Source organism: Hemicordylus capensis, chromosome 2 (genome assembly GCF_027244095.1).
Source record: "Hemicordylus capensis ecotype Gifberg chromosome 2, rHemCap1.1.pri, whole genome shotgun sequence".
Classification (NCBI taxonomy): domain Eukaryota; kingdom Metazoa; phylum Chordata; class Lepidosauria; order Squamata; family Cordylidae; genus Hemicordylus; species Hemicordylus capensis.
The window spans coordinates 110,800,540-110,811,874 of record NC_069658.1 but is presented as its reverse complement, the minus strand read 5'-3'; the positions used below and the strand labels follow the sequence as shown (position 1 = coordinate 110,811,874).

At 44.8% G+C, this 11,335-nt stretch overlaps 1 protein-coding gene across 2 annotated transcripts; it reads left to right on the top strand.

Annotated features, from left to right (window-relative positions):
- Positions 1–329: 329 nt before the first annotated feature.
- On the top strand, positions 330–10,988 carry AK3 (adenylate kinase 3). 2 transcript variants are annotated; one of them, XM_053295947.1, is made up of 6 exons: positions 691–825; positions 3,635–3,755; positions 5,849–5,968; positions 6,936–7,108; positions 9,021–9,139; positions 10,580–10,988. In XM_053295947.1, the coding sequence occupies exons 2-6, from the start codon at positions 3,695–3,697 to the stop codon at positions 10,701–10,703; spliced, it is 597 nt and encodes a 198-aa protein (XP_053151922.1). In that variant the 5' UTR covers positions 691–825; positions 3,635–3,694; the 3' UTR covers positions 10,704–10,988. The 2 variants fall into 2 exon arrangements, with proteins under 2 accessions (XP_053151921.1, XP_053151922.1); XM_053295946.1 differs by lacking the exon at positions 3,635–3,755 and having other exon boundaries at positions 330–825.
- Positions 10,989–11,335: the final 347 nt, after the last annotated feature.

Sequence of the window (11,335 nt, the reverse complement as noted above, 5' to 3'; positions counted from 1 at the left end):
CTTAGAAACACAACGCGGGGGTGGGATGGAGGGGGTGGAGCAATGCACTTGTTTGGCTTATTTAGCAAGACTAAATAATGCGATCTTCGAGTTTTTATGAAAGTGCAGCATGACCACGGTGTGATTCCTTGAATAGATGATATCCGTGTTCCCCCGGGGGTGGGCGATCTTTGTTGTGAATGAATTAATCGGTGATGAAGAAGAGGCGTGATTGACGCCACTTCATCACAGATTAATTCTCTCACACACCTGCATTTGACCTTCTTTCCCCACAAATAGGAAACAGGTGTCGAATCTTTGAGAAGGATAAACTCAAGAGGAGGCAGAGGGTGGAGAGAAGCGGAGCCTTGTTCGTTTCGGTCAGGGAGGTCTGCGCAATGCACGTGGGAGGCGAGGCTGGGCTGGGCTAAAGCGAGGGGAGGAGCGCGTCAAGGCTGCCCGTCCCTTTCCTGCCCCGCAGTTTGTTCTCTCAGAGTAAGTAAGTCGGTCTCCGTCCGTCACGCCTGCCGCGGCGACGGCTTGTGCTCCGCAATCGGGTTCGGAATATGCGGCAGAGAAGTACCACCACCACCACCACCAATAACAACAGCTGCTGCTGCTGCTGAGTCGCCGCTCCCTGGGCGCAAGCAGACGCTTCGCTTCTCCGGCCCCCGCGCCACGAAACGGTTCCGAACATGGTGGTGCGGGCGGCGCTGCTGCGGGCCTTGATCATGGGGCCGCCTGGCTCCGGGAAAGGCACCGTGTCCTCCCGCATCGTCAAGCACTTCGCCCTGAAACATCTCTCCAGCGGGGATCTGCTCAGGGACAACATGAACAAGAGGACAGGTAGGTAAAGCCCGAGCCCGGGGGTGGGTGCGTGGGGCTGGGCATGCAGTAGAAGAGAATGTGAAACGAATTATGCGGACCGCAAGTTGGAGGCAGGCCGTCGGTCCTGGAGAGAATCTATCTATGTGGTCGCTAAGAGTCGACACGGACTTGACGCGGCACTTGATCAGTTAATCAATCAGTCAGTCAATCAATTGCAGCCTTCTCGAGGCTGCCAACATCTGGGACTGGGTGCCGGTGTTGGCTATGGAAGGGAGGCTCAGGAAAGAAATGGAAGTTAAGGCGGCTGTTGCTTTTTCTTAACAGGGCTCCTCTGTGCATTAAAGGCAGAAACTTTAGAGCCGCAGCCACCTTTTATTGGTATAGAGCCGCGATGGGTGCAGGGAAAGCATACCTGTGAGATGTCTGCCTGCCCTGCAGGCTGCAGCTGAGGGAGGAGCCCCTCTGGACAAGAAGGTGGCTGCTATACTGTACAGTGGCTGAGGTTCTGAAGGCATCAACTGGATCTGAGTGCCACTTGTCTCGAATCATGAAAGCCGCGGAGCTCTTAACTACACATGAGGTGGCCCGTCTGCAGCTAGAAGTTCATGGTACTCCTCCTGGGGAGGGGCAGGGGGGCCTGTGGGCATGGCTGCCTTATGGGAAAAGACAAATCTCCTGTGCTTTTAAAAGAGGCACACAAGAGGGAATTCCAGCAGGTGTAGCTTTCCCCCCCACTGTGGACAAGCTGAGCCTGCTGAAATTCCCTCTTGTGTGCATCTCTGGGAGGTATAGGAGACCTGTCCAGCGTTCTTTCTAAACTTTTTAATCTGTGTGCGGAATTAGATTTGTGCTGGGTGGCAGTATCAAGGCAGTGTGTGTGCAGATGCATTCAGGATGGGGCCTTCCTGATTCCACTTGAGTGGGATCTAAAATTAACTGAGTGGACATCAAAAAATGTGTGTGCAAAAAATGCACACACTTTAGAAGGAACACTGGACCTGTCCTCTTTTCCATATGGCAGTCCTGCCTATGGGCCTGTCCATGGCATAGAGTCAGTCATATGCCCCTGTCACTTCCCTTTCCCACACAACATTGGCGTTGACTCAATAATCAATGTGCTATAGGGCAGGGGTAGACAACCTTGGCTCTCCGATTGTTGAACTACAACTCCCACCATCCCCAGCCACCATAAATTGTGACTGTGGATGAAGGGAGGAATTGTTCGACAACCCCCGAAGAGCCAAGGTTGTCTTCTGCTGCTGCTACAGGGAGTGTAGTGGGGGAATTCAAATATGTATTCTGTTCTTTCTAAAGGGGTCCTGCTTTATATTTTGGACTTGACTTTTGGCACACCCAAAAAGTTTGCCTCGCCAGTTTTTGCTTGTTAATTAGCATTGGGCACGTGCTAAGGATTTAAGAGGTGTCCTTCCTGTTGGATCAGACCAAAGTCCTGCTCCACTAAGATCTTTAGGATGGCTGGTCTTGTGGTAGCAAGCATGACTTGTCCCCATAGCTAAGCAGGGTCTGCCCTGGTTGCATCTGAATGGGAGACTTGATGTGTGAGCACTGCAAGATATTCCCCTCAGGGGATGAAGCCGCTCTGGGAAGAACATAAGGTTTCAAGTTCCCTCCCTGGTTTCTCCAAGATAGGGCTGAGAGAGATTCCTGCTTGCAATCTTGGAGAAGCCGCTGCCAGTCTGTGAAGACAATACTGAGCTAGATAGACCAATGGTCTGACTCAGTATATGGCAGCTTCCTATGTTCCTATGAACTAAACTAGACGTGTTCTGCTTGGCCTCATGAGACCTGGGAGCTCTTTCCCTTACCTGGTGTGGTGTTGTAAATTTTTTTGTGGAAGGGATGTTTAAGTGAACTGTTCTAAGATTATGGGCCAGGTGTCAGAAACGTGGCCTATACAAGTAACTATACATTCAAATCTATCTAGCCCAGCATTCTGTTTTCAATAGCATCCAACCAGAAGCTCAAGAACAGGTTATGAAGGCAGCAGGCTTTGCTCTTTGTCCCTAGTCCTGTGGCATGCAGAACAACACTGCTTCTGTGTTTCTTGTGTAATGAATTGGCTTTGATAGATAGATCTTCCATTATTCAAAGTGTAGTACCTTCATCACCCCTCAGTGCAGCAGACCACAGAGTCTGAAGCTCATTCAAAAGCCCCATGTTTAATTCGCAGAACCACTCTTGCTGAGGAAGGTGTGGTGCACAAGATCCAAGTGCTGCATCCCCTGCCCTGAGGGAATCTATAGTAAGAAGACAGGCCCCAAGGAGAAGTCAGAATCTGACAAGTGACATTGAGGCCCTCTGCTGGCTCACATCTTGGGTCTCCTTTCTGAGAACATAGCTTCTGAAGTTCCCTAGGCTAGACTGTCCACAGGGGATGGCTTTGAGGTTATTTTTTGAATGATAGTGCATGTCACTTATTGAATATAATACATGCTTCTTTTCCTTCACATCTTGAATGTGAGCAGAACCGTTTGAGTCTTGGAATGTGGACATAGATGATTTTGTACTTGAAGGGAGGGAGGGGTGTATGTGTACACACATACAACCTGTGAGCCTCATGCAACTTTGTAACGTTGCACATAAAGATATTCAATGTCCTCCTTGTTACTCACCCTTTCCCTGCTCTGCCTTGTTCACATATCATGTGGTGTTGAATCAGAGGCGTTTAGCCAGTTTAAGTATACACTGCAAGAGTTAGGAGTTCATGCAAGTTAAACATTCACTAGCATTGACCCTTGCAGAACTGACATGCGTGCCAGTGCTGGTACCCTTATTCACTGCTGGTGGTGTACATTGTTGTTCATAGATATGCTTTAAGTCAACAATCCCCAGGAGTTCACAGCTGAAATAGAATGAGGTCAAAAGCATGCCATGGATGGAAGGCGAGGATAAGATGATCAAAAAGACAGACAGGAAATATTATTCTGGTAGGTTCAGTTACAGTTTATGTATGCATATTTACAAAATGCGGCAGCTAGGGTTCTATCTGGAGCTGCCCGGTGTGATCACATCACACCTATTTTGAAAGAGCTGCACTGGTTACCAGTGTGTTTCTGGGTCCAATTCAAGGTGCTGGTTTTGACCTTTAAAGCCCTTAATGGTTTGGGCCCAGGATACCTGAGGGACTGCCTGCTCCCAAGGGTTTCTGCCCACTTGACGAGATCATCTGGGGGGGGGTTCATGTGGGACAGGGCCTTCTCTGTTGTTGCCCCCAAGCTTTGGAATGCTCTCCCAGTGGCCATTCACTCCTCGGACGCCGTCACAGTTTTTAGAAATCTTGGCTTTTTATCCAGGCCTTTACATGATTGTTTTATTGTTGCTTCTGTGTGTTTTTATCCATGTATACTTTTATGTGTTTATTTTTAACATCAGATTTGTTTTTATATTTTTAGCTTAATACTATTACCTCATTTTTATTATAAGTGTTTTAACTTTTGTAAACCGCCTTGGGATTGTTTTTAATGAAAGGCGGTATATAAATCTAACAATAAATAAAGAAAAATAAAATATTTGGCCCTTATAACCGTGCATGGATATGGAAGCAAGATCTATGGCAGAGCTGCACAACTTTGGTCCTCCTGCAGATGTTGGACTACAACTCCCATCACCCTTGATTATTAGTCATGGTAATTGAGGATGGTAGGAGTTGTAGCCCAAAAACTGCGGGAGAGCTGAAGTTGTGCAGTCCTGACCTATTTAAGTTTACTTGGAAAAAGTCCCACTTGCAGGTCAGGTTCATAGTACTGCAATCTAATTTGAGCTGGAAATGTGCAGTGAAGGAGAGACATGGGGAACAGTTTATCTGAATGGATGGTGGCTTGGAAGTAGTAAACAAAGCTAGGACCATCTCCAGACTTAAGGGGGCCCTGGGCAAAGTGCCTTTCAGTGAGCCCTGGCTGGGTTAGTAGGCTTAGTGCTGGTGTGTCTTGAGTTCTTCCGCAGTGCCCCCAACATAGCATTGCTTCAGACATCGTGGGGAATTAAAATGACAGCTCAAGCATGCTGGTGGGAAGGAGGAAAATAAAGGGCTTGGTGCTGGCCCTCCGGTATTTGTACAGGGGTGTTGGTGGGTGTGGATTCTGGTCCAGAAAGTGGTGATTAGCTGCAACTGTGCAGTCAACATGCAAAGGTTTAAGTGCTGGGAGATTACAGAAAGGGAAGAGGCACACTTGCTCTCTACAGCTGAGTCCTTAGAGAAGAAACCAAGGAAAGAGGATTACAGGAATTGAAGTGCCTGAAGAAAGGGATTGGCCAAATAATGCACATTAAGAAATATTAAATATATAGGTGCCTTTTTGAGGTGCAGTACTAAGGATAGATGTTTCAAATGTATCTCATTGAACTTGGCTGGATGTGCATCTTCATTCTAAATATGATGCTGTGGAAGTAAGTACAAAAAATGGCTAGAGAAAAGAGGAGCTGTCAAAGGCTGTGGTGAGCAATTGGCCACACATGAATTGACAGTGGAATAAGGAGGCAATTGAGGCTGTAGAATTAGGCAACGTAAGGAGGGAGGTTGATAGGAGATGGGGAACTTAGTTGAGCATCTGTCCTGCATGTTGAGGAAAACCATCTCCTATCCAGACTCGCCCTGTACGCGAATTAAGAATAAACTGAAAAATATTCAACCATGCTACCTTAATGCGGAAGCATTTCATATAAAATTCCCCTCCAAAGAATAAACTCATGAAGAGGAATTGGTGCACTATAGAATATTTATGTTGAACATAGTAGGCCATCGTGTTTCTGCTGCAGGAGGTTATTTGAGCCCGTACCTCATTGCTCAGCAACTGATTCCCTGATGGGCAGATGTGTAAAGGACACAGCTGGACTCTGACCCAGTCATATTGCAGACATCTCCAGTTTCTTGAAATGATGACTTGTCTCCTTTTCTCTGCTCTCTCTCTCCCCACAGGAAGGCAGAAATGTTTGGTGAAAAGCAGAAAGTTCAAACACAATTTAGGGCAAGCTGCATTGTTCCATATTTAAGGTGGCTTTCTCTTTGTGTTTACTTCCACAGAAACTGGTATCCTTGCAAAGTCATACATTGATCAAGGGCGCCTGATTCCTGATGATATTATGACACAACTGATGCTGAGTGAACTGAAGAAAGTAGAGCAGTTCCACTTGCTGCTAGATGGTAAGAGTTCTGTAGCAACTCTTTGGCCATCCAAGAGTGGCCTTGCAGCAGCACCCCAAGGCTTCTGGCAGTCTCTCCCAGCCCTAGCTGCCTGGAGATGCTGGCAGGGATTGATCCTGATATCTTCTGCATGCAAAGCAGACGCTCTACCACTGAGCTATGGGCCCACAACACTCTGCTCCATACAGTAAATATAGAGAGGCGGGGAGAAATGTTTTGGAGGCTTCAGTTTAATATATGCTTGGAGGACAGCCTATATATACATGGGTTTGCATTAGAAAAAAGAGGCAGGATACAAAAGTAAAATCAACAAGCTATCAAACCAGAGTATTTGTAAGAGAAACCAATAAAGAAGAATTGGACAAACTTGACAGTAGCAGTTAAAGTTATTAAAGACTTGCCAATTGTTTCACAACTACAGTTCCATTCACTTACAGAATTATTTCAAGTACTTCCATTCAGCTTCATATAATTATGTTATAAACTTGCTGTTTTAAAGAGAGGCACGTTAGACATGGGGGACATAATCTGAAGCATCGTCAGGAGTGCCTTGTCTGGATTTATGACCAGTTTGCCTTGGCTGATTTCGGACTAAACTGCAATGGCATATTAAGTTTGGTATGTAACCTGCAAGTAGGCTTTAAACTGGTTCTATAAGAATGGAACCAGAAATGGCTATAATGTTGTATCATACCATTCCAACTTCCTGATGAAAGGCAAGTGCTCTCGCCTATCAGTTACCCATTACTAAATGCACACAATCCAACCAATGTTCCATTCCCAGAAAGTAGGCACACTGACTAGCTGTTTTGAGAAAGCAGATATCTCCAGATGATTCAAGTAACTCAGCCAAGCTATATGCTGCAGTGGAAAGCAGTGACACTTGTCATGAGAACAGGACTCCATCGCCTTAAGAACTCATTTCTATGTTTCTAGACTTCTACAGTGGCATTTTGCCTTTTTGCAGGCTTCCCCAGGACTGTTCCCCAGGCTGAAGCTCTGGATAAAGCATGTCCAATAGACATGGTGATTGACTTAGATGTGCCTTTTGAAACTATTAGACAACGGCTGACTGCACGCTGGATCCATCCTGCCAGTGGCAGAGTCTACAACCTTGAGTTCAATCCTCCCAAAGTCCCTGTGAGTGATACTCATTTCTACATGGTTGCACTGGACAGTTATCGCCACCTTTTTGTTCTTGTTTCCACTCAAAACAGTTACTGTATGTTATTCTCTCTACTGTGGGAGAGAATAGCTCCTGCTGGGAATGGGACCCTGTAGATGGGACCGTAGAGTTGCTAAGTTCTTGTGATCTGTACAGCCTGAGAACATGAAGTGATATTTTTAACTTGCTACCAAAAATCTCTCATCACATCTCTGCTTAAGGGCTTCTAACCTCCTGTTTTAAATGGAGGTCATTGCAGGGTATATTCTGTTTTCTTATTAATCAAAACAATATGGACACACAACAGACTGTTTCAGTATATCCCTGGTATGCAAGTGTTACCTGAGCCTGCAGTTGAGCAGGGTGAAAAAACAAAAGTTAGCAACAAAGACAGGAGAGCCTGCTCTAGCTTGGCTCTCATTTAATATGTAACTGGTGGTGGTGGGTGGGGGAGTTAACTGGTAGCGGGTCCCATCTCCTTTTCAGAGCCCTTCCCCTTCAGAAACACATGGCTGATGAGAGAACAAAAGAGCTTTGGACACCTTTTCCCTGCTTCAAAGCAGAAAGGCCTTGTGGCTGTCTTGAGGAAGTGTTCTTCAGCCTGATAAATCTCCTGTTCTTTTTTTCCAAGCCTTCTTTCCAACTTGCTTCAAAGTTCATAACCACTGCCCACATGTTTATCTGTTAACTGTCTGAGCTCAAACATTCCATCCCACTGACTGACATGGCAACAATTTGGGGGTTTTTTTGGGCTCCCTTAGGGTTTTTTCTTCAGTTCTTTAGAACACTGACATACAGTGCTGAGAGTTTGTGAACCCCCTAGGATGATCTCTGTGTTAGCACAATTCTTATTCAAAACATGGTTTGATCCTAAGGTAAACCCTGATATATGAGAGAGAGAAAATCCCAATGAATAAGTAACATGGGCAAAAAGGATATATTTTGAATATTCGCTCAACAGCGTCAAAATCAAACATCCAGAAGCCTTGTAGGTCATCTAGGTTTCTGGAATAACATGTTTTGGACAGATGAATACAAAAAATGAACTCCTTGGACACAATCTCAAACTTTTTGTTTGGCGAAAACCAAACACTGCCTTCCAAAGTAAGAACCCCATCCCGACTGTCAAGTATGGTGGAAGGCTTCTGGATGTTTGTTGTTGACTCTACTGAGTGAATATTCAAAATATATCCTTTTTGCCTGAGTTACTTATTCATTTGAATTGCCTTTCTCTCATCGGGGTTTAGTTTGATCTAATCATGTTTTGAATATGAATTGTGCTAACATGCAGACCATCCTAGGGGGTTCATAAACTTCTTCTCAGCACTGTATCTGCAGGTCACCCTGAGTCTGCTGGTACCTTCCACTTGTCTGCAGGCATTCTGGTTCTCTGTCCATGAGAGCCTCAAATTTCAGCACTTTTGGAAACCATATATAGATTCTTACTATGCCTCATCTAGGAAGGGTGCCCTGGGGGATGTTATCTGAGAAAGAACCAATGTATTCTGATCCAGTAAGGTGGAAAAGAGAACAAAAGCAAATCATTGCCCAGATATTTGAGGGGTAACCAAATTTGAACTTACCCCTGGCTAAGAGGCCATCTTCCCCCTTCAACCCATATATCTGCCATATATTGGAAGAGAGAGGGCAAAATGGTTATACAAATATAGGGTACATCCATGGTAAAACTAGTATTTGGCTATGAGTTACTCACTCCTTATGCTAAGAAATTATAGGAAGGGGAGTATAACAGGGACAGCTTGAAATGTATTCCAAATTCAAATTGTTCTGCAGATCCACTGAAACTCACAGGGTGGGTAAAATAACATTTGGACCAGCGAGTGTGAAATTGTATTATGCCTGTTTCTTGCCTTTTACCATAACCAGGGCACAGATGATATTACTGGAGAGCCTCTTTTTCAACGTGATGATGACAAACCAGAAACAGTTATGAAGAGGCTAAACTCGTATGAAGCAGAAACAAAACCTGTCTTGGAGTATTATCGGTAAGCTTATTTTACAAGACACATTTCAGGGTAGAATGCTTCTTTCTTCCTTAAATCATTACAGCAGCACAGAGTTGTTCTCAGATCTTCTGTGGAAAAAGTGAAAGAGGAACATGGCAGATCTATACTTTCTGGGACTTGTACAAAGGAGGGTCCTGGAGCACTGTCTAAGGACACACAGTTCAGCCACCTTGCTGAAGCAGGGCTTGAAGTAGCCAGTGCCTGGATGGGAGGCCCATGTATGCCACCTTTGGGGATGGGTAGAGCACACTGCAGCTCAGTGGTAGAGCATCTGCTTGCATGCAGAAGGTCCCAGGTTCAATCCCTGGCATCTCCAGGTGGAAGCTGGGAAAGCCTTCTGCCCGAAACTTTGGAGAGCTGCTGCCAGTTGGTGTATACAACATAGGTTAGGCTGAGAGAGAAGTGACTGGCCCAGAGTCACCCAGCAAATATGGCTGAATGGGGATTTGAACTTGCGTCTCCCCAGTCCTAGTCCAGCACTCTAACCACTACACCACGCTGGCTTCCCTCTTTGCTACCTTTAAACCCATGACATGGTGCTTGTCATGCCCCACCCCCTTGCTCTGATTTCCCTGCTTCAAACATAGAGATGCTCTTTTTCCGGACAAAGAGTTTGGGTTCCCCCAAACGTGGTCCAACATCTGGGAACCCAAGGGTGGAAACCCCCTGATCTAAGTCAACATTGGAGCTAGTACAGAGCCCCATGTGCTTGATCCATGGAGTTGTTGCTTTCCCAACAGAGGCTAACACACTGGACATTTAGTTCAAGGTGGAGAAAGGTTCGAAGTGATGCTGCCGCCTCCCACATGGTACAATGGGAGTTTATGGCACTTGGTTCAATATTGAGCCAACCTGTATCTTGCCTACTCCTTAAATAGGTCTCCTGCTATGGTGTAAAGCATCTTGCTTTACGAAGCTAATAGTTTTGGGGTGCACATGGCTGTGTGCAGTTCCAGACCTCAGCCTAGGAAATGTGGGAAAACTCTCCCATTGAAATGCATGAGAAAAGAGACCTCTGAGCTAGGAAAATCATAGTCACAGAGATAAGACTGTAATGTGCATGAACTAGTGTGCATACTGGACACTCCCTCCACATGCAGAATTCTGGTACTGAGTTCAGCATGGTCAAATTCTGTTTTAAAACACAAGCCTTAAGCCCTTATAGCCACAATGAGGCTTGAAAACACGGGGAAGATTTGGAAAAAGTGCAGAAGTCTGACTCTGTACAATGCTAAGCTGGATTTTTATTAGTCAGGGGCATGCATTACTAAAATTAATTTAAAAATTAGCAACTATGCATGCTTTTAAAAAAATGTACCAGCTTGGTTTATTTCCAGCTTAGTTTTTACCTAGGATAGGGAGGTGTTTTTCAGCCCCAGTGGAGGTAAATATGACTTTAATCTCTCATTTGCTTTGTAGACAGAAAGGTGTGCTCAAATCTTTCTCTGGAACAGAGACCAACAAGATCTGGCCCCATATTCATGCTTTCCTTCAAACCAAGTTGCCTGATGTGAGCCAGAAGGAGGCTGCTACACACAACTGAAGCAGGATCAAACACTGGATTCCAAGTAGAAGCTCCTGGCATATGTCCAAGCTTCTGGAAAAATCTGTTCTCACAATTACTAAAATCATGGAGATCTTACTTTTTTTTTTTTAGGTCAGTGAGTTACTACAAAATAATGCCACACTAATAACCAACAAATCTCTACAATTGCCACATTTTGTGTAGTAACTTTGTATTCTTGTTCTGTGGTAAACTGATTAAAGTACTATTTTTGTATTAGAAGTATGACTTTTGTAAAATTAAACAAACTGATTTTTAACAAGATACATGCCCACTATCTCTAAACTCAGATAACAGAACAACTTACAAAACCTGTTTATTATATAGATGCATACCAACAGTATTGGACATCATTTTACACAACACACAATTCGAACCAGTTGAATGGGATAGAGGCAAGACTTCTAGCAGAAGTACTATAGTACAGACTGTCCTATCCTCCACCATAGTGTTGTAGCTTTCAGGAAAGTAGAGTGATCTGGTAGTATGTTTTGGGGAAACGACTGTGATCTTAATATAGAAGCTTGTACAGAGCAAAGCTTGTTATAGAATGCTTATGCTGAAAAGCCTTACCTATCTTTGTCTGGTTCTAAGCATCATATTATGGTGTA